Source organism: Phyllobates terribilis, unplaced genomic scaffold (genome assembly GCF_046119375.1).
Source record: "Phyllobates terribilis strain yellow unplaced genomic scaffold, ASM4611937v1 Scaffold_7__3_contigs__length_470593459, whole genome shotgun sequence".
In the NCBI taxonomy this organism is placed as follows: Eukaryota; Metazoa; Chordata; class Amphibia; order Anura; family Dendrobatidae; genus Phyllobates; species Phyllobates terribilis.
The window spans coordinates 137502709-137525570 of NW_027362767.1; the positions used below are offsets into that span (position 1 = coordinate 137502709).

The 22862-nt window shown below is 51.2% G+C and overlaps 1 protein-coding gene across 3 annotated transcripts; it reads right to left on the minus strand.

Moving 5' to 3' along the window:
• Positions 1 to 7841: 7841 nt before the first annotated feature.
• Positions 7842 to 15943, minus strand: PPOX (protoporphyrinogen oxidase). Of its 3 annotated transcripts, XR_012247371.1 has the most exons (14): positions 15849 to 15943; positions 14698 to 14801; positions 14490 to 14624; positions 14257 to 14372; positions 14049 to 14181; positions 12620 to 12764; positions 12347 to 12537; positions 12209 to 12269; positions 12008 to 12126; positions 10881 to 10994; positions 10517 to 10666; positions 10336 to 10378; positions 10069 to 10249; positions 7852 to 9026 (listed from the first exon to the last, which is right to left on the minus strand). XR_012247371.1 is itself a non-coding variant. In XM_073639268.1 (13 exons), the coding sequence occupies exons 2-13, from the start codon at positions 14782 to 14784 to the stop codon at positions 10119 to 10121; spliced, it is 1425 nt and encodes a 474-aa protein (XP_073495369.1). In that variant the 5' UTR covers positions 14785 to 14801; positions 15849 to 15943; the 3' UTR covers positions 10010 to 10118. The 3 variants fall into 3 exon arrangements, 1 of the variants encoding a protein (XP_073495369.1); XR_012247372.1 differs by lacking the exon at positions 10881 to 10994 and having other exon boundaries at positions 7842 to 9026; XM_073639268.1 differs by lacking the exon at positions 7852 to 9026 and having other exon boundaries at positions 10010 to 10249.
• Positions 15944 to 22862: the final 6919 nt, after the last annotated feature.

Consider the following 22862-nt stretch of genomic DNA (forward strand, 5'->3'; position numbering starts at 1 on the left):
GGAGCAGCACTCAGCCTGAGCTGCTGCTCCCTGTCAGCTCTCCTCTCCTCACAGACTGAACACTGTTCTAAGATGGTGCCCACCTTTTATACCTCCCTCTGACCATGAGCCCAGGTGACCAGCAACCAATGAGCTCCTTCCTACGCTCAGGAACCAACCCCTATCTGCCCCTACAGCACTGGGTGTTCCACCCCCCTCCCCACTCTAGGCAGGGACATAGTCTGTCGTGCCTGCAGTTCTGTCTAGTGGGAGCACCGTTGAGCTGTCCCTCGGAAATGTGGTGTGTGTGCTGTATGCAGCTAACTGAGCCCTGGTCCATACTCCATCCTTACCTGGGAGTGGAATATCACACCTCTGGCAGAGGTGCAATACCCCTGTAGCGGCCGAACCCTCGGGGCGCTACATTCCCCTCTGGTAAAGCACAGCACGTCCTCGGGCTGGAAAAGAGCAAAAACAGTCGATTACAGGACATGCAAAACTTTTTAAAACTTTTTACATTTAGAAACGGACGACATTGTTCAACTCCCTTTATGGGACACACTTTTCTTTTCTTGTCACACTATTATAAAACACATACTAATACTTCTGGAACTCTTTTGTCACTTATCATATAAAACGGTCTCAAAATTATGTAAAACATTTTCTAGCAGCATATTAAACTCTTCATATAAAACATTTTTTAAATAAGACACATTCTTGTATCCTTGGATCATGGCCGTGGTGCAACTTGCGACCAGGTGTTCTTTCTTCTCAATTGTGCAACAGTCCAGTAAACTTGTCTTGAGGTAGACGTTGCAGTTTTTGTATAAAACCAGTAGGGGGCGCTTTAGGAAGCGCAACTATATACAAAAGGGGTGGCCGCTCTCAGTCCTCGGCCAGTTTTGGGAAGGGAAATGGCTGCTCACAGTCCTCAGCCTGTTGGGGAATGTAGGGGGTTAACTTGCACACAGTTCCATGACAGTAAACAGTTCTCTGTACCCTGACGGGTAACTATGTACACAGGTACGTGGCTACTTACTAGTAGCGGTGTCCTTCATATGCTCCTTCCTCCTCTTGGTGATCTCCAGACCCGTCCGGGTCCTCTTGGCTCTCCTCATAGCCATAGTGCTGCAGTTCCTCCTCTGTAAGCCGATGGACATGGAGGGCGTACGGTCCTTTTGCGCCCTCGTGTTGGGTGAAGGTGACCACGTCACCAGGGTATAGGTCAGTCCCAAGGGGTGGTGGCTTCAGGACCGGGGGCGCACGTGGTTGGGAGGCGCCTGGGGAGTTCAGGCCTTGCGACCGGGCCGGTGACACATCTCTCTTTACGGCGCCCGGGGTCAAGGGGCGTGGCGCCGGGTGGGGCGTGGTCGCGGCGCTCGCCGCTTGAGGCCTAGCTGGGAGCAGTGACGGCGCGGCAACAGGTGCGGTGAGTGGGGCTTCGGGTTCTGCGGCGGGAGGCTGGGGCAGGCTTGCGGCTGCTGGGCCTGGGGTGGTAACGTCCCCTGTACTTGCCTCGGTCCTCGTGGCTCCCTCCGTGACGCTGTCTTCGGCCTTCACTCCTCCTGCACCGTCCTCAGAGGCAGGCGCGCTGTCGGGTGCTGGCAGTGTCTCTAGCGGCTGGGTCACGGCCGGCTGGGCCACCTCCTCCTTCCACCCGGCGATGACGTCCCGCTGTGCCCGGACCATTCTCCGGTCCAGCTCCTCCAGCGCAGTCCGCATGAACTCTGGGTCGTCTTTGGGGAGTTGCGCTAGCAGCTCCGTGAAGCTGCATGGGGATTCGGCCTGCAGCAGGCCACGCGCCAGGGCGCTGGAGCTGGTTCCTGTCTCTATCTCTGGGTGCGGCCTGGTGAGACTGGTCCAGACCGCGCCCTGCCCCACAGTTTTCTTCTCTTCCCACCCCCATTGGTGGTGATCCCGGGGCAACTTGGTGACAATCACTTTCAGGGGCAGCGCCCCCACCTTGATGGACATCTCCACAGCCGTGCTCAGGGCTGTTGGGGGCGTGCTCTTTCTTTGGCGCCATTCTGGGACCTGGCCCACGATGGGAGGTGGCTTCCTGTTGTCTTTTGGCGTGCACATTATGGCGCTCGTTCTTCTGGGGCGGGCGCCATCTTTCGTGCAATAAAACAGTCTTTTTTCAGGCGCGCAATACCCGCTTGTGGCGGGTGGGTAACGATTCTGCCGACTACGCCAAAGCTGACTCGCCCCCTGGGCCGTGGGGTACTCGGAACCGGGCGATGGGGAGACGATGGGGGTAGTAGTGGCAACCTGGTTCCGTGGCTCAGGGTGGTCAGACCAATGCTAGTCTGCTACTGTACTTTAGATAATGTCCGACTACGCCACCCGTGGATTGCGGTTATTAGGAACCGCCGCTGCAAGGCAGTCCGCTGGGGCCGATGGTGTGTGCAGCTGGGATGGTGTGACTCCCCACGGGAAGAGTGCGGCCCCAGGGCAGTGTAGTAGATGGTGGGAGTGATGGTGGTCCTGCCTCACCAGTGACCCACTTTTGTCCAGCTGCCACGGACTTGTGCGGTTAAACATGGTCCCCGTCCTCTGCTGACCTATATGGTGCCTTCCTAGCAGGTTTGATGAGGTGTCGCACCAATAGATGATCACGACGACCGGTCTTTGGCTGAGGGTAGTTTCTCCTCCACCAACTTGGGATCCGGTACCCTTAATCTGCCTGACCCTTCACCCTGGATTCTCGTGGGTTCTTAGGGTCCCATCCACCTTCTTGTTCCTGAGCCCTTCTGTTTCTCTCTCTCTTCTCCTCCTTCCCTTGGCCTCTTCTCCAGGCCCACTTCTCCTTCTCCTCTCAGGCTCCGGCCTCTTCTCTAGGCCTGCCTCTGGAGCAGCACTCAGCCTGAGCTGCTGCTCCCTGTCAGCTCTCCTCTCCTCACAGACTGAACACTGTTCTAAGATGGTGCCCACCTTTTATACCTCCCTCTGACAATGAGCCCAGGTGACCAGCAACCAATGAGCTCCTTCCTACGCTCAGGAACCAACCCCTATCTGCCCCTACAGCACTGGGTGTTCCACCGACCTCCCCACTCCAGGCAGGGACATAGTCGGTCGTGCCTGCACTTCTGTCTAGTGGGAGCACCGTTGAGCTGTCCCTCGGAAATGGGGTGTGTGTGCTGTATGCAGCTAACTGAGCCCTGGTCCATACTCCATCCTTACCTGGGAGTGGAATATCACACCTCTGGCAGAGGTGCAATACCCCTGTAGCAGCCGAGCCCTCGGGGCGCTACATATTCATCAAACAATCATGTCCGATTACCACGCAGTGTGCATGTCTCGCGTCTTTTCAGACCCTAGAGGTCAAAAACGTCATCGGCGCATGCGCAATACAGACAATAATAGCCGGAAGCATCAGATGTAAGAAGTACATCCAGCCCGTCCCTACTGCACAGGCGCTGTATTGCAGGACCCGTATGTGTGCGCTGAGCATTAATGTGCAGGCGCCAGTGGTCAGGCCGCCGCATACAGATGGAGCTCACGTGCGCAGATGCCAAGGTCCTGTGTGTCGGAGCAGAAGGGTTCAGGGATCCTGATGTCCGGGCCTGCCTATAGACATTTTTAAAGGCATAGTATGGTGTAAAAAGTAGTCCCTTTTCAAATCATTGGTTAGGCAGTATAGCCAATACCATCATGCCTCATACTTAACCCCTTTACAGCCTGTGACGTATTAGTACGCACAGGCTGTAATCCCCCGGTTCAGTGAGGGCTCCGGCGCTGAGCCTGCACTGAACCGGGCACATGTCAGCTGATTATTACAGCTGACATGTGCCCGCAACAGCCGTGGGTGGAATCGCGATCCACCCGCGGCTGTTAACATGTTAAATGCCGCTGTCAATCTCTGACAGCGGCATTTAGCAGCGCCACGCCGGAAGCACGTCACTTACCCCACCCATCGGTGACCCCATCACGTGATCGCGGGTCACCGATGGGGGGTCATGACAACCCTGGGTCTGCAGCAGACTCCAGTGGTTGTCATGAGCTGGTCGTTATGAGCGCCACCTAGTGGTCGGCGCTCATAGCACAGGACCATTTCTGCTACATAGAGGTGATCTGCTGATCATCTGTATGTAACAGAGGCGATCAGACAAGTGCTGCTTCTAGACTCCAATGGAGACTATAGAAGCAAGCAAAAAGTGAAAAAAAAAATGTTTTTAAAAATATAAAAGTTTAAATCACCCCCCTTTCGCCCCATTCAAAATAAAATAATAAAAAAAAAACTACATACACATACTTGGTATCGTCGCGTTCAGAATCGCCTGATCTATCAATATAAAAAAAGAATTAATCTGATCGGTAAACGGCGTAGAGAGAAAAAAAATTCTAAACACCAGAATTACGTTTTTTGGTCGCCGCAACATTGCAATAAAATGCAATAATGGGCGATCAAAACATCGGATCTACCCCAAAATGGGATCAATAAAAACTTCAGCTCGGTGCGCAAAAAATAAGCCCTCACCCGGCTCCAGATCCCGAAAAATGGAGACGCTAGAGGTCTTAGAAAATGGCGATATTTATTTATTTATTTATTTTTTAACCAAACTTTGGAATTTTATTTCGCTACTTAAAAAAGAACCTATACATGTTTGGTGTCTACGAACTCGTAATGAACTGGAGACTAATAATGGCTGGTCAGTTTTAGCATTCAGTGAATGTGGTAAAAAAAAAAAAAACATCTGTGGTATTGCACTTTTTTTTGCAATTTCATCGCACTTGGAATTTTTTTCCTCTTTTCACGTACACGATATGGTAAAACTAGTAATGGCATTGAAAAGTACAACTCGTCCCGCAAAAAATAAGCCCTCACACGGCCATATTGACCAAAAAATAAAAACGCTATGTCTCTGGGAACAAGGGGAGCAAAAAACAAAAATGCAAAGTATTTTGTCATTTCCCTTTGCCATTTGTCCCTTAAGGATAGGGGGTCGGGATTACCCACCATCATAGGGGTATTGTGCATAAGTGCATTATTCAGACATTAAAAACATAATAACAGGCACTGGGGGGACGGGGGGACGGACGGACGGACGGACGGGGGGACGGACGGACGGGGGGACGGGGGGACGGACGGGGGGACGGACGGACGGGGGGACGGACGGACGGGGGGACGGGGGGACGGGGGGACGGACGGACGGGGGGACGGACGGACGGACGGACGGACGGGGGGACGGACGGACGTGGGGACGGACGGGGGGACGGACGGACGGGGGGACGGACGGACGGGGGGACGGGGGGACGGACGGGGGGACGGACGGACGGACGGGGGGACGGACGGACGGACGGGGGGACGGGGGGACGGACGGACGGACGGGGGGACGGACGGACGGACGGGGGGACGGACGGACGGACGGGGGGACGGACGGGGGGACGGACGGACGGACGGGGGGACGGACGGGGGGACGGACGGGGGGACGGACGGGGGGACGGACGGGGGGACGGACGGGGGGACGGACGGACGGGGGGACGGACGGACGGGGGGACGGACGGACGGGGGGACGGACGGGGGGACGGACGGACGGACGGACGGACGGGGGGACGGACGGGGGGACGGACGGGGGGACGGGGGGACGGACGGGGGGACGGACGGGGGGACGGACGGGGGGACGGGGGGACGGACGGGGGGACGGACGGGGGGACGGACGGGGGGACGGGGGGACGGACGGGGGGACGGACGGACGGGGGGACGGACGGACGGACGGGGGGACGGACGGACGGACGGACGGGGGGACGGGGGGACGGACGGACGGACGGGGGGACGGACGGACGGGGGGACGGGGGGACGGACGGACGGACGGGGGGACGGACGGGGGGACGGACGGACGGACGGGGGGACGGACGGACGGGGGGACGGACGGACGGACGGACGGACGGGGGGACGGACGGGGGGACGGACGGGGGGACGGGGGGACGGACGGGGGGACGGGGGGACGGACGGACGGGGGGACGGACGGACGGGGGGACGGACGGACGGGGGGACGGACGGACGGGGGGACGGACGGGGGGACGGGGGGACGGACGGGGGGACGGGGGGACGGACGGGGGGACGGACGGACGGACGGGGGGACGGACGGACGGGGGGACGGACGGGGGGACGGGGGGACGGGGGGACGGACGGACGGACGGGGGGACGGACGGGGGGACGGACGGACGGACGGGGGGACGGACGGGGGGACGGACGGACGGACGGACGGACGGACGGACGGGGGGACGGACGGACGGACGGGGGGACGGACGGGGGGACGGGGGGACGGACGGGGGGACGGACGGACGGACGGACGGAGGGACGGAGGGACGGACGGACGGAGGGACGGAGGGACGGACGGAGGGACGGAGGGACGGACGGAGGGAGGGACGGACGGAGGGACGGACGGACGGAGGGACGGACGGACGGACGGACGGACGGACGGACGGAGGGACGGACGGAGGGACGGACGGACGGACGGACGGACGGACGGAGGGACGGAGGGACGGACGGACGGAGGGACGGACGGACGGACGGACGGACGGACGGAGGGACGGACGGACGGAGGGACGGACGGACGGAGGGACGGACGGACGGACGGACGGACGGACGGAGGGACGGACGGACGGACGGACGGAGGGACGGACGGACGGACGGACGGAGGGACGGACGGAGGGACGGACGGACGGACGGAGGGACGGACGGAGGGACGGACGGACGGACGGAGGGACGGAGGGAGGGACGGAGGGACGGACGGACGGACGGACGGACGGACGGGGGACGGACGGACGGACGGACGGGGGGACGGACGGGGGGACGGACGGACGGGGGGACGGGGGGACGGACGGAGGGACGGACGGACGGACGGAGGGACGGACGGAGGGACGGAGGGACGGACGGACGGACGGAGGGACGGACGGAGGGACGGACGGACGGACGGACGGACGGACGGACGGACGGACGGGGGACGGACGGACGGACGGACGGGGGGACGGACGGACGGACGGGGGGACGGACGGACGGACGGACGGGGGGACGGACGGACGGGGGGACGGACGGAGGGACGGAGGGACGGACGGACGGAGGGACGGACGGAGGGACGGAGGGACGGAGGGACGGACGGACGGACGGAGGGACGGAGGGACGGACGGAGGGACGGACGGAGGGACGGACGGACGGAGGGACGGACGGACGGACGGACGGACGGACGGACGGACGGACGGACGGAGGGACGGACGGACGGAGGGACGGACGGACGGACGGACGGAGGGACGGAGGGACGGAGGGACGGACGGACGGAGGGACGGACGGACGGAGGGACGGACGGACGGAGGGACGGACGGACGGAGGGACGGACGGAGGGACGGAGGGACGGACGGAGGGACGGAGGGACGGACGGACGGACGGAGGGACGGACGGACGGACGGAGGGACGGACGGACGGACGGACGGAGGGACGGACGGACGGAGGGACGGACGGACGGACGGACGGACGGAGGGACGGACGGACGGAGGGACGGACGGACGGAGGGACGGAGGGACGGAGGGACGGACGGAGGGACGGAGGGACGGACGGACGGACGGACGGAGGGACGGAGGGACGGACGGACGGAGGGACGGACGGAGGGACGGAGGGACGGACGGACGGAGGGACGGAGGGACGGACGGAGGGACGGAGGGACGGACGGACGGACGGACGGACGGACGGACGGACGGACGGACGGACGGACGGTAAACCGCACCATGTGTATAAGATATTACTGATACATATCACAATAAACTTTAATTACATAAGATAACTTTAACAAATGTTAGTTTCCACCTAGGCAGGCTGATAGTAAAAGGGCATCATTAGATGAAGCAACAATGGTTTTGTTGCTCATTAAGACCTTAGGGTATGTACAGTAACCTATAAATCCATTGACATTCCTTTTGGAGGAGAAGCCTATTTCCCCCCTACAATTTTTTCTAACCACCTCCAATACACTAAAGGAGATTTGCACCTGGGTTGTTGTTATGATATTCTCTAATATGACGTGCCAAGGCTGTATCCCTTTTATGTCGTACATCGCCAACATGCTCGCCAATCCTTCTGCGCAATTCCCTTTTGGTCTTCCCGGCATAATTTTGGGGACAGGTACAGGTGGCCATGTAGACCACACCCACGGATAAAACACATATGAAACACTTTACCCTCAGGGCCATTGGAGAAACTTTCGCAAGGCTTAACCCAGGGGCAGAACTTGCAGTCTCCGCACCTAAATGTTCCGCAAGTTCTGCGCTCGAGCCAGGTACCTGATTTTTTAGGTCGTTTGTACATGCTGTGGACCAGATGGTCCCGGATTGACCTCCCCTTTCTATATGTGATGTTTGGGGGTTCAGATATAAAACCTTTAAATTCTGGGTCTGCCAATAGAATCACCCAGTGTTTACGAACAATAGATAATACTTCATTTGCTCTGTTGTCGTATATCCCTATAATTCTCGGGGGGCCGATTTGATCCTCTCTATTTCGAGGTCATAACAAAGTTTGTCTCTCCTGGCCACAGACATGCACAAACGCCGAATCCAGGATCTTGTCGGGATACCCCCAGGTCCAAACAATGGATCCAAGTAGAACAAGAGTGTTCCTCAACACCTCCGAAATATCTTCCCTTTATTGATGAAAGAGGTTTCTCACGTGGAATATTAATACAAATTTACACATATGTCATGTTCTAAAGGGAGAAGATATTCTACCTTCTGATGAAATTCAAAACTTGGATCTACCCCAAAAACTCTCCTGGATAGAGTATGTGCAATTGCACTCTTTTTTTTTTTTTTTTAAATTTATAAAAGATGGGAATAGCACTCCACATACTCCGCGACCTCCACATCAACATACTTCGCTACCTCCACATCCACATACTTCGCTACCTCCACATCCTCCGCGACCTCCACATCCTCCGCGACCTCCACATCCTCCGCGACCTCCACATTCTTCTTGCCAACACCTTCTCACATGATCTCTCATGTCCACAATAGTTTGAGTCAATCTGAGGTGGCTGACCCAGGCATCATCTTTACTGAGGAAGATAAGCAAAAAGTGTATTTATTTACTCACAAAATGTCAACAGCTGGTTATGCGAAAGAAAAAAAATACAAGATTTTGACAAGAAGGTACCAATATCCTGTAAAAATACAAAAAATGTTCCCTTCTGCATCGGACCTGTGTTGGCGCTGTGGAACAGAGAGGGGTACGATGCTCCATATTTGGTGGGACTGTCATATAATGAAAACATTCTGGAAAGACGTCATCATAGCTTATAACAAGATCACGGGAGAGATAATGGAACCTTCTCCACAAATTGCTTTTTTGTCAATACTTCCGGGCTCAATTGGGTCTCAAAAACGTAGTTTGTTAAGATTCTGCCTTACAGCAGCACGATCAGTAATTCCTAGGCGTTGGCGCACTTCAGTTTCTCCGACATTAATGGAATGGCAGATGGAGTTTTCCCACATCCACTACATGGAGGATCTCTCAGGAGAGAACACTAAATTTGTAGAACTGGATCCTTTTCAGAGACTCTTCTTATTTCCAACTTTTGTTCAGTTCATAGGTATGGAAATAAGCACGAGAGGACAAAATCCCCCAGCCCCCTCCTCCCCAAGTCTTTCTTCTCTTCTTCTTCCTTTTCCTTCTTCCTCTTTTATTCATCTTTTAGGTGTCGTTGTTTAAAGGACAATTCAGTTCTCATAAATGATTTTATTTAGGCACCAATACCTCAGATGTACCTCATTTATATAGTAAATCTATTAGTCAAATACTTGTATGTATATGTAAAAGAAGTCCTACCTGACTCCTTATAACTGTTTTTTTTTTCTCTTCTTTTGTTTGTACTAAAAATTGTTCAATAAATGATTATACTATAAAAGCCGTGTTCTCCACCTCACTGCTTACAGGGCATGCTGAGGGTTGTAGTGTCACTACACTTTGTCCATCACCATTTCTGTTTCTTACACACATTTAAAAAGTTTTTAGAAACTTTCACAAAAGTTCTTCACAAAGTTTTGGAAACTTTATACATTATTTTATTTTTATTTTAGAAGATATATAGAAAAGAGAACCTCCATTTTCACCCACGGGGGGGTCTGCACACACTGGGAGTAGTAGTCCGCTAACATCCCAACAGGTGCTGGATGGATTTCTTGGCATTGTAGATGCAGTCGTTGACAGATACGCCCTCGTAGGAGGCGCCGATGAGGCTGAGGGGCAGAGAGTGCTGGCGGATGTAGGAGAAGAGATGATCTGCGGGGAAGAGGAGACACCGGTCAATGAATGGACAGCAGGACGACCCTCCCACTTGTGTATTGGGGTATATGGGGACTACTTACTGATCCGCTTCCAGTGTCCCAGCGTGTACTGGGGAATACAGCTCTGTGAAGAAACAAGGCCATAGACGTTAGAAGAGGTCTGCCCCCTAGTGGTCACCCCACGGCCAGTAAAGTTTAGCTGTGAGCAGTAGGGGGCAGTGAAGGCTTAGTTTAGACAGACAGTATCTAATGGGCCCATTACCTTGTTCAGGGTCACGATAGTGCGGCACGGCGTCTCCTTCACTCCCAGCTGGGTGGTAGCCGCCGCAGACGCCAGGCTCAATAGCGTCTCCTTTGATACAGCGTCCGGGTCACCCAGGCTGCTCTCAAACCAGGCGCCTCCAAGCATCACCTGCAGGGAAGACGAGCGACTGTGACATTGTGACGAACACTCAGCGACAGCCATCCTCTGTCTGATGGTCACATCTCCCCTTCCCCCAGATGTCAGATCCTAATGTAATGGCTGCGATTTCCTGCCATGTTTTATCACAGCAGTAATTAGACTGTCAGCCTCAGGGTACAGTCCTCCGCAGTGTCAGCATCCCCCAGAGATCGGCCGCCATTACCGTCAGTCTGGTGGAGCTGCCGCCTCGTCTGTTGTGCTCCGGAAAGGCCAGAGAATCGTATACGATCCCCAACGTGGCATAGCCCTCAAAGGAGGGGATGAGATGTCCGAAACCCTGGAGGGGAGACAAAGTAAGTGACCCCCAATATTCAGACTGAAAGTTAATCAATGTACAGGAGAAAGGCGCAGGGTTAAAGGGGTTGTGTCCAGGTTTGAGAGCAAAGTCCGCAGTGATCCTATGTCACATCCTGCGGTGCGAGCACATTCATGATTCACCGGTATTGCTGACGCCACGTGCCGACCACACGCATTTGGCTTCTCTCAATTCACCTCTACTGAGGGAAGCCGGATGGGAGCTATCACTCACACTGTAATACCGGGAAATCGGGACGATGAGCGCACAGCAGGGCACAGTACAGACTGCTGTAGACACTCTGGGTGACATCTGATCTCACATGTGGACAACCCCTTAATGTGACACTGACCCTCGGGAGTGAGGGAGAAGGACCCCGACCCTCGGGAGTGAGGGAGAAGGACCCAAACCTTCGAGGCTAAGGCAGAAAGACTTGGCAACCTGGGGGAGTATTGCAGAAGGACCCAGACCCTCAGGAGTAAGACAGAAGGACCCAGACCCGTAGAGCTATGAGAGTAGGATCTGAACCCTCATATATACGAAAGAAACACCTAGGCCTTCGGGCTACGGGAGAAAGATTCGGCCACTAGGGTCTCCCGGAGAAGGACCTGGACCCTTGGGGAGGAATAAAGCAGAAGGACCCAGACACTTGACGGTACAGGAGAAGGACCCGAACTCTAGGGGCTATGGGAAAAGGACCAGGACCCTTGGGGGAGGAAGGGGGAGTAGGGCAGAAGGACCCGGACCCTCGTGGATACGGTAGTATGAACTGGACCCTAGAGAGTATAGCAAAAGGACCCGGACCCTCGGGAGAAGAACTGGCATTGCCGGTATGAGTGAGCGGTCTCATCCTGCATCTTTCATTCTGACCTTCGGGGGTACAGGATAATGACTGACACTTACGGATACAGGACCCTGACACGGGGGGAGGGGGTTAAGGAGAGTAAAGGACCCTGACATTCTGGGATACAGCCTGTAATTTTGTGGTTACTCACTGATACAGGCAGCACGTCTCCGTCATACTCCAGGTTTACCACAGCCACAGTGGCGGCGCTCATTTCACGCAGCGTGTTTGTCATGGGCTCGGCAATGCGGGGCAGCACTTTGCTCAGTACTGAGGAGACATAAGGGGGGCCAGTCAGTCATGAGACCTGCGATACGAGGACCCCTTGGTTGTACGTGGTGAGGGATGGTACCTGCTGCAGGGACGGCGCTGATCACATGATCGGCTGACATGCTGCCGCCAGGAACCTTGATCTAGAAGGAAACATTACAGATAATATGGGGAGCCGAGGCCTTGGGGGCGAAGGAAGATGTAACCCTCACCCCAATACCTGCCAGCCACCATCCGCCTGCCATTGCAGCGCCTCCACTGGGGTGTCCTTGTGTATCTGCACCCCTCTATCCTTAATGTAACCCTCGAGGGAGTCGGAGAGGGTCTGCATGCCCCCGCGGAGCGACCACTGGCTCCACTTCTCCTTCTTGGACCTATGGATGAGTGGCAAGTCCAGCGGCGGGGTCTTATCTGTCCCAACGATAGAGAGACCATGATGAGCAGCAAAGCTGAGGGTGGGATGTGCCCTGTACCCAGTGATGTGAGCCCTTACCTCTGGTGGCGACCATCCCCAGGACCACAGATCTCCTGAGACGTTCAGCTTCGTATAGGAAGGGGAAGCAAGAGCGCAGGCTGAGCTGGCGGCTGTCACCGGCGAACACCCCCCGGCACAGACTGTCTATCACTATATCAGCGAGCTGCGGAGAGAAAGACGCGAGGTTACTGAACCCCGAGAGCAGCGGCACACGTCACCTGATAAATGCGGACTACAACTGAAACAACACGGTGGGAAAAGCAGCACAGAGGATATCAGGAGGTAAACACTTCATAAAATGCAAACATTCGATTCCTCATCTAGAGGGTCCCCGGAAGAGGAGCAGATTGGGGGCTGGGGGAACTGTGGATGACATCAACTTGTTCCAAAGGCAAAAAAAAACAGAAGGTTTATCATATGTGAGAGTAATAATATACAGATAATGAACAGAGGCCGACCACAAAGCTGACAAGCCAATGTATGATATAAAGACACTATCTGCAGGACGCCCACTGCAAGAGTCAGCCTTACACAGCTACAGGGAGGTCGGGGTTTAAGTCCTCACACCCTGCACTGAGATATCAGCTACACCATACGGGACAGGCAACCAGAAGATAAGGTATACAGCCATATGTGTAGTGAGTCATATAGAGGACGAAAGGACTATGTAATATAAAGTGTGCACCTGTATATATAACTACTATAATATTGCCCCTATGTAGAAGGATATATCTACTATAATACTGCTCTTATGTGCAAGAATATAACTACTATAATACTGCCTCCTATGTACAAGGATATAACTACTATAATACTGCTCCTATGTACAAGAATATAACTACTATAATACTGCCCCCTATGTACAAGAATATAACTACTATAATACTGCCCCCTATGTACAAGAATATAAGCACTATAATACAGCCCCTATGTACAAGAATATAACTACTATAATACTGCCCCCTATGTACAAGAATATAACTACTATAATACTGCCCCCTATGTACAAGAATATAACTACTATAATACTGTCCCCTATGTACAAGAATATAACTACTATAATACTGTCCCCTATGTACAAGAATATAACTACTATAATACTGCCCCCTATGTACAAGAATATAACTACTATAATACTGCCCCCTATGTACAAGAATATAACTACTATAATACTGCTCCTATGTACAAGAATATAACTACTATAATACTGCCCCTATGTACAAGAATATAACTACTATAATACTGCTCCCTATGTACAAGAATATAACTACTATAATACTGCCCCCTATGTATAAGAATATAACTCCTATAATACTGCCCCCTATGTACAAGAATATAACTACTATAATACTGCCCCTATGTACAAGACTATAACTACTATAATACTATCCCCTATGTACAGTAATATAACTACTATAACACCACCCTCTATATTTAGGATTGTCACCTCTTTTCCAAACCGGCGTGAGAAGAAATCATGGATGGTCTCGTCTTCCTTTGATCCTCGAGGGGCTGTTAGGTCCTGGAGGCCGCATAAGAATAGAGGTCTTGAGAATGGGGGGATGGTACGGAGGACACCCCTATAATTACACAGGACGGTGAATATAGTATTTCCTGTGATGTGACGTAATAGTCAGACATCGGGGGGCGCTCACCCTATACTGGACGGCAGCTTGTGTAGCGACTTGTTGACGTAGAGGTAGCGGTTCTTGGCGGCTGGTTGACTCCTTAGCACGGGAAGAAGATCTGCTTCTAGTCCCAGCTCTGAGATCTGCAGGGTGAAAGATGTCAGACATGGGGGCGCTATAAGAGCTGCAGGGTTGTCACAGTGTACCAATGAGGCAGATTTGGCTGGTGAACGGGGTGGCTGCCATACTGATGCTCTCACCATACTCAGTGTGTTTCTCCCCACCACTCCTCCCGGCCGCATCCCGCGGGGTCCATGTTCAAACACAGCGCCATCTTCAGTCCGTGTGGAGCGCATCCAGCCGCCGAGCCGGCTGCCGCCCTCCAGTAATATCACCTATGGCGCAAACTATAGAGTCATCAATGGGGAGAAGGTAGTCTAGGACAAAAACGCCCCGGACCTTGCTTACCTTGGATACTCCGCCATCCTTAACCAGGTGGTAACAAGCGGTCAGTCCGCTGATGCCACCGCCCGCGACCACCACTGTCCTCTGCATCCAGAGATCTGCCGCGCCTGTACAGATAAAAGGCTGTAATAATGTACAATACACAGGGGTATACAGGAGGGGGTAATAATGTACAGGACACAGGAGTATACAGGAGGGGGTAATAATGTACAGGACACAGGGGTATACAGGAGGGGGTAATAATGTACAGGTCCCAGGGGTATACAGGAGGGGGTAATAATGTACAGGACACAGGGGTATACAGGAGGGGGTAATAATGTACAGGTCCCAGGGGTATACAGGAGGGGGTAATAATGTACAGGACACAGGAGTATACAGGAGGGGGTAATAATGTACAGGACACAGGAGTATACAGGAGGGGGTAATAATGTACAGGACACAGGAGTATACAGGAGGGGGTAATAATGTACAGGACACAGGAGTATACAGGAGGGGGTAATAATGTACAGGACACAGGAGTATACAGGAGGGGGTAATAATGTACAGGTCCCAGGGGTATACAGGAGGGGGTAATAATGTACAGGACACAGGAGTATACAGGAGGATGTAATAATGTACAGGACACAGGGGTATACAGGAGGGGGTAATAATGTACAGGACACAGGAGTATACAGGAGGGGGTAATAATGTACAGGACACAGGAGTATACAGGAGGGGGTAATAATGTACAGGACACAGGGGTATACAGGAGGGTGTAATAATGTACAGGTCCCAGGGGTATACAGGAGGGTGTAATAATGTACAGGTCCCAGGGGTATACAGGAGGGGGTAATAATGTACAGGACACAGGAGTATACAGGAGGGGGTAATAATGTACAGGACACAGGGGTATACAGGAGGGGGTAATAATGTACAGGACACAGGAGTATACAGGAGGGGGTAATAATGTACAGGACACAGGGATATACAGGAGGGGGTAATAATGTACAGGACACGGGCAGGAGGTTCGTGTTCTCAGGTTCGGGGAGACCCGGGGTCACTCGGGAACATTCGGGGAGACCCGGAGTCACTCGGGAACATTCGGGGAGACCCGGGGTCACTCGGAAACATTCAGGGAGACCCGGAGTCACTCGGGAACATTCGGAGAGACTCACCGTCTGTTCACGTTTTGGCTCCTTCAGTGACACTCAGGAGCTCCTCCCACCACATGCTCAGGAGATGGAGCCAGAGTGGGCGTGGTTGTCATATTATCCAATCACACGTCTTGCTTTGAGTGAATGACAGCAATAAGCAGGAAGTGTTTAGAATGACCTGATAGGAGAGCACACCTCACGTGATAGTCATACCGCGTGCGTGTGTGATGTTTTAGTGCGCTAGTAATTGACAGATGCGAATGTCGTTGTTACCCATGGCAACCAATCCAGACGCAGCTTTCATTTAATATCCTGCTCTTAAAAAATGAACACTGTGCTGTGATTGGTTGCTATGGGTGAGCAGCTCCGTTTCATTAATTTGCCTGGAATTGCTCTTTGTAGGGTCTAGTCTTTGTAAAGGAGGAGATATTAAGAAGTCCCTGAAAATGCAGAGTGTGGGGGTTCACATACTTACTAGTAACCAGTGGCTGATGTCCTTATCCTTTTCTCCAGTGCTCCTCATTCTGCAGTAGAAACTAGATAAAGGTCAGCCAAGCCCGCAGACGTGGGCGGCCATATATCTGATGTGCACAGGCCCCACAGACGCGGTCGCCAGATAAGGCCTGAGCTGGTTGTGTTTAGTCACCTGGCCCTTTTGTTCTGCAGCAGATGAGCCGCTCTGGGGGTCCGCAGGGGTAACACGCCAAATTCAATATGTGGTGTAAACAAGCCGCCATCACAGTCCGCTGAAGAAGAAGGCGGCCATGCACATGACAGGAGAAGGGAGAAGAACCACTGAGCGAATGGTGACGCAGCCATAGATCATCCAGACCAAAGAAGTCGTCCACCCCGGCCGTGCATGTTCTGTGATACCAGGTTGCGAGCAAACAACGTGCCTAATGTGGTGCACACCTTTTTAGGCTATGTGCCCACGATGCAGATTTGAAGCAGAAATTTCCTGAGCGTTTTTGTCTCTCCTTGCCAGAAAAAATGCATGCGGTTTTTACATGCGTTTTTTGAAGCGTTTTTGATCATCAATGAATGATTTTTGGAGCTAAATAAAGTTGGTGAGACATTGCCTAAACCCTTGGATTACCATAAGAACTGGGGTGAGTATATTGGTTCATTTAAATGATTAAATAATGGGTCTGTTGTATTTCAAATAAAGTGTTTACACTGTGTCTGTGTGTTTATTTACTTTGTTTGGTCATGAAAAGGTCTGATTGACACCTTGACATCACCAAACAAAAGAGCTGGGTGTCAGCTAATCCCATTCACCCAATCTTCATTAGCATTTCTATTCACATAATTTATGCGACTGCTGTCAGCTGTTTTATTTAGTCTGGGAAGGTGCCAAACATTTTCTCTGACCATAATTAACATCTCACAGCTGGTTCATTAGCCCCTACGTCTCCCCTCCCCGATCAGTACTCCACAGCCCTTTGGACACAACATATTTATGTTGCGTCCAAAACGCGTTGTTCTAATGCTGATTGCTGTGGCACTGATCACCTGATGGTCACGCGACCATCAGGTGATCAGTGACGTCACTGCAGGTTTTGGAAGCACACTGCGGGGCTTGAGCCCGCACCCTGCAGTGTGCAGCGAGCCGCCGATGGGACAGCACCGCCCAGGAGGACACCAGGGGCCGCCAGAGAGGTGACTATGAAGGTTTTTTTTTATCATGTTTACTTTTTGACTCATTTTTTTACTGGCTCTGGCACGCGGGCTGGGAGAAGCAGGCTGCCGCTTCTCCCATCCACGCTGCTCTCACTGTTATCAGCCAGAGCTGCAGTCGGATGAGGGGAGTAGCAGCCTCCTCTCCCGACCCGGGTACCAGCCGCGGCGCGATTCTGGCTCGATTTTGTGCCTATTGATTTACATTGAAAAGCAACAAATCAGCATGTATAGATATTTTACATGCGGGTTTGCTGCGATTTAATGCAAGATTTCGCCGCAAAATTGATCCTAAATTGGTTGTTCTGCGGATTTTTCCGCAATGATAATCTGCTGCGGATATTTCTGCATCATGTGCACAGCACATGCGGATTATCATTTGGTAACCATGACAGACCTCATACCAAGCGTTTTTAATGCGTTTCCGTGGCGGAAACACCGCCACGGAATTGCATAAAAACCACATCGTGGGCACACAACCTTATACTCCATCTTCGTGGTCAGGCTTCTGACCAATGGTCACATCAGATTCCTGTTCCTGAGGTTTGAGATCATTAAGATGGTGACTGTCGAAAGAAAAATAAAAATCCATACTGATATCTCCAGAGAGGGGACAAATCACCCTCACATTGAATATATGGGATTAAATATAACTGTGAAGCGAGAAAGAGCTCATACTTCAACATCCATTGACGAAAGGCCTCCTGCAGTGACCAGGCAATTACCACAGATGATCTGCTCTCAGAACCAGTCACTAACACTGGGATCTATTTACGCAGAGGCGGGGAAGTGTACTCCTCAGGCCTGAGCTTCCTCTGATCAAAGCACGGTTCTGAGACGTTGTGTAGCCAGTTGTCAGTGATGAATATTGGGGTTTCCATCCATCCAATATTTATGGGAGATACATTTTCGGCGTCGTAGCGAGAGGACAAACATAACACATTCACATCACCATAAAGTCGTTCGTTCTAACTCCTCCAACTTAATATCGGTCCAGTGGATGGTGTTATCCATGTCATGTTTCACCTCCATGAACAAGTAAAATCGCAATAAGGAAAATTACAACAATATCTACCTCCTGGGACCTCCAAAGGCAAAGATATTCTGAAAGTTAAGGATCTCATAAAATTCTCACAGACCTAGCACATCCCACAACCAGCCCCCATATGAGCCCACTAATGGGAGGTATGAGGGCGTAACCTTTGTCTATATATAAGTATTCAGACCCCTTTAATTTTTTCACTCTTTGTTTCATTGCAGCCATTTGGTAAATTCTAAAAAGTTAATTTTTTTCTCATTAAAGTACACTCTGCACCCCATTTTGACTGAAAAAAAAACAGAAATGTAGACATTTTTGCAAATTTATTAAAAAAGAAAAACTGAAATATCACATGGTCATAAGTATTCAGACCCTTTGCTCAGACACTCATATTTAAGTCACATGCTGTCCATTTCCTTGTGATCCTCCTTGAGATGGTTCTACTCCTTCATTGGAGTCCAGCTGTGTTTAATTAAACTGATAGGACTTGATTTGGAAAGCCACACACCTGTCTATATAAGACCTCACAGCTCACAGTGCATGTCAGACCAAATGAGAATCATAAGCTCAAAGGAACTGCCCAAGGAGCTCAGAGACAGAATTGTGGCAAGACACAGATCTGGCCAAGGTTATAAAAGAATTTCTGCATTACTCAAGTTCCTAAGAGCACAGTGGCCTCCATAATCCTTCCTAGACCTGGCCGTCCAGCCAAACTGAGCAATCGTGGGAGAAGAGCCTTGGTGAGAGAGGTAAAGAAGAACCCCAAGATCACTGTGGCTGAGCTCCAGCGATGCAGTATGGAGATGGGAGAAAGTTCCACAAAGTCAACTATCACTGCAGCCCTCCACCAGGCGGAGCATTTATGGTAGAGTGGCCCGACGGAAGCCTCTCCTCAGTGCAAGACATATGAAAGCCTGCATAGAGTTTTCTCAAAAACACACAAAGGACTCCCAGACTATGAGAAATCAGATTCTCTGGTCTGATGAGACGAAGATAGAAATTTTTGGTGATAATTCTAAGCGGTATGTGTGGAGAAAACCAGACACTGCTCATCACCTGCCCAATACAATCCCAATAGTGAAACATGGTGGTGGCAGCATCATGCTATAGGGGTGATTTTCAGCTGCAAGGACAGGATGACTGGTTGCAATTGAAGGAAACATGAACGCGGCCAAGTACAGAGATATCCTGGATGAAAACCTCTCCCAGAGTGCTCTGGACCTCAGACTTGGCCGAAGTTCACCTTCCAACAAGACAACGACCCTAAGCACACAGCTAAAATAACAAAGGAGTGGCTTCAGAACAACTCTGTGACCATTCTTGACTGGCCCAGCCAGAGCCCTGACCTAAACCCAATTGAGCATCTCTAGAGAGACCTGAAAATGGCTGTCCACCAACGTTCACCATCCAACCTGACGGAACTGGAGAGGATCTGCAAGGAAGAATGGCAGAGGATCCCCAAATCCAGGTGTGAAAAACTTGTTGCTTCATTCCCAAGAAGACTCATGGCTGTACTAGCTCAAAAGGGGGCTTCTACTCAATACTGAGCAAAGGGTCTGAAGACTTATGACCATGTGATATTTCAGTTTTCCTTTTTAATAAAATTGCAAAAAATTCTACATTTCTGTTTTTTTTCAGTCAAGATGGGGTGCAGCGTGTACTTTAATGAGAAAAAAAATGAACTTTTTAGAATTTACCAAATGGCTGCAATGAAACAAAGAGTGAAAAATGTAAAAGGGTCTGAATACTTTCCATACCCACTGTAGTTCTCTGTGAGAGTGTTCTACTCTCCTAATTGAAGCGCTTCCCTCCATAAAGATAAGAGCCATTTCTGCAACATCAGGTTGCGTGATTCTCTTTCATTATTACTTTTTAATACATGTAATTGTATATACCATATTGTTTTGTTCCCATTTTGTATCATCTTTGTATATATTTTTTTATAAATGCTGCCTACCTTTCTGGATTAAACATATAAAATGTAATAGGTCTGTTAATCTTGTTCTGTGAACCGCACCCCTGAAGCCATACGCTACCTTTAAGTGGTTCTTTTTGTTATTGTGGAATTGACAGTGACCATACCGGGGTATAAACAGTTTATTCCATGTATTGGAATCGGAGGTATATACAGTGCTGGCCAAAAGTATTGGCACCCCTGCAATTCTGTCAGATAATACTCAGTTTCTTCCTGAAAATGATTGCAATCACAAATTCTTTGGTATTATTATCTTCATTTAATTTGTCTTCAATGAAAAAAACACAAAAAGAATTGTCCTAAAGCCAAATTGGATATAATTCCACACCAAACCTAAAAAAGGGGGTGGACAAAAGTATTGGCACCATTTGAAAAATCATGTGATGCTTCTCTAATTCGTGTAATTAACAGCACCTGTAACTTACCTGTGGCACCTAACAGGTGTTGGCAATAACTAAATCACACTTGCAGCCAGTTAACATGGATTAAAGTTGACTCAACCTCTGTCCTGTGTCCTTGTGTGTACCACATTGAGCACGGAGAAAAGAAAGAAGACCAAAGAACTGTCTGAGGACTTGAGAAACCAAATTGTGAGGAAGCATGAGCAATCTCAAGGCTACAAGTCCATCTCCAAAGACCTGAATGTTCCTGTGTCTTCCGTGCGCAGTGTCATCAAGAAGTGTAAAGCCCATGGCACTGTGGCTAACCTCCCTAGATGTGGACGGAAAAGAAAAATTGACGAGAGATTTCAACGCAAGATTGTGCGGATGGTGGATAAAGAACCTCGACTAACATCCAAACAAGTTCAAGCTGCCCTGCAGTCCGAGGGTACAACAGTGTCAACCCGTACTATCCGTCGGCGTCTGAATGAAAAGGGACTGTATGGTAGGATACCCAGGAAGACCCCACTTCTTACCTCGAGACATAAAAAAGCCAGGCTGGAGTTTGCCAAAACTTACCTGAGAAAGCCTAAAACGTTTTGGAAGAATGTTCTCTGGTCAGATGAGACAAAAGTAGAGCTTTTTGGGAAAAAGCATCAACATAGAGTGTGCAGGTAAAAAAAAGGCATTCAAAGAAAAGAACATGGTCCCTACAGTCAGACATGGCGGAGGTTCCCTGATGTTTTGGGGTTGCTTTGCTGCCTCTGGCACTGGACTGCTTGACCGTGTGCATGGCATTATGAAGTCTGAAGACTACCAACAAATTTTGCAGCATAATGTAGGGCCCAGTGTGAGAAAGCTGGGTCTCCCTCACAGGTCATGGGTCTTCCAGCAGGACAATGACCCAAAACACACTTCCAAAAGCACTATAAAATGGTTTTAGAGAAAGCACTGGAGACTTCTAAGGTGGCCAGCAATGAGTCCAGACCTGAATCCCATAGAACACCTATGGAGAGATCTCAAAATGGCAGTTTGGAGAAGGCACCCTTCAAATATCAGGGACCTGGAGCAGTTTGCCAAAGAAGAATGGTCTACAATTCCAGTAGAGCATTGTAAGAAACTCATTGATGGTTACCGGAAGCGGTTGTTCGCAGTTATTTTGGCTAAAGGTTGTGCAACCAAGTATTAGGCTGAGGGTGCCAATACTTTTGTCCGGCCCTTTTTTGGAGTTTTGTGGGAAATGATCAATGATTTGATTTTTGCTTCATTCTCTTTTGTGTTTTTTCCTTGCAAGCAAATTAAATGAAGAGAATAATACCAAAGAATTTGTGATTGCAATCATTTTCAGGAAGAAACTGAGTATTATCTGACAGAATTGCAGGGGTGCCTATACTCTTGGCCAGCACTGTATACCAATATCTGGCCTAGTAGTGGGAGTAGCCGCGGTCTCGTCCATCACTCGTCAGTCAAGTGTTTAGTTGTCCTGAGGATTGGAGTCAATGGAGTTGTGTCCCCTCACAAAATGGTGACAGCGGTGAGATCTGCGCGATCTCCCCCTTCTCTTATCTGTGACAAACTAGTGGCAGCAGTTAGATCTGCGTGGCCAACTTCTTCATCGTCAACCTGGTGCTTTCCAACTTGTTATTCAGCCTCCCACTACCCTTCTGGGGTTACAATCACCATGACCAGTGCATATTTGGAAGGACAACATCCTAAAATGTCAGCCTCCAGGTTCTCCATCTTGTTTTTGACTGTACATGTTCAATAATACCAGACAATGACTGTGCGATCTGTCTGAGGTGGTGCCCACTTTATTAAATTCCATCTTCATGGTCAGTCTTCTGACCAATGGTCACGTCATATTCCTTCTCTTGAAGTTCGAGATCATTAAGATGGTGTCCAAATGTCACGCTGTCTCTGTGTACTGGAGGTAGGGGGCCTAAGCTGACCCTAAGCTGGGGCCC

What these genes read in the sequence shown, in the direction of transcription:
- PPOX (XM_073639268.1), bottom strand. Translation starts at nt 14,784, where the DNA reads ATGCAGAGGACAGTGGTGGTCGCGGGCGGTGGCATCAGCGGACTGACC. An exon ending in GGAGAAACACACTGAGTATG is followed by an intron (nt 14,373 to 14,489) that starts GTGAGAGCATCA and finishes TTCACCCTGCAG; the next exon opens with ATCTCAGAGCTGGGACTAGA. An exon ending in CTATCGTGACCCTGAACAAG is followed by an intron (nt 10,379 to 10,516) that starts GTAATGGGCCCA and finishes GTTTCTTCACAG; the next exon opens with AGCTGTATTCCCCAGTACAC.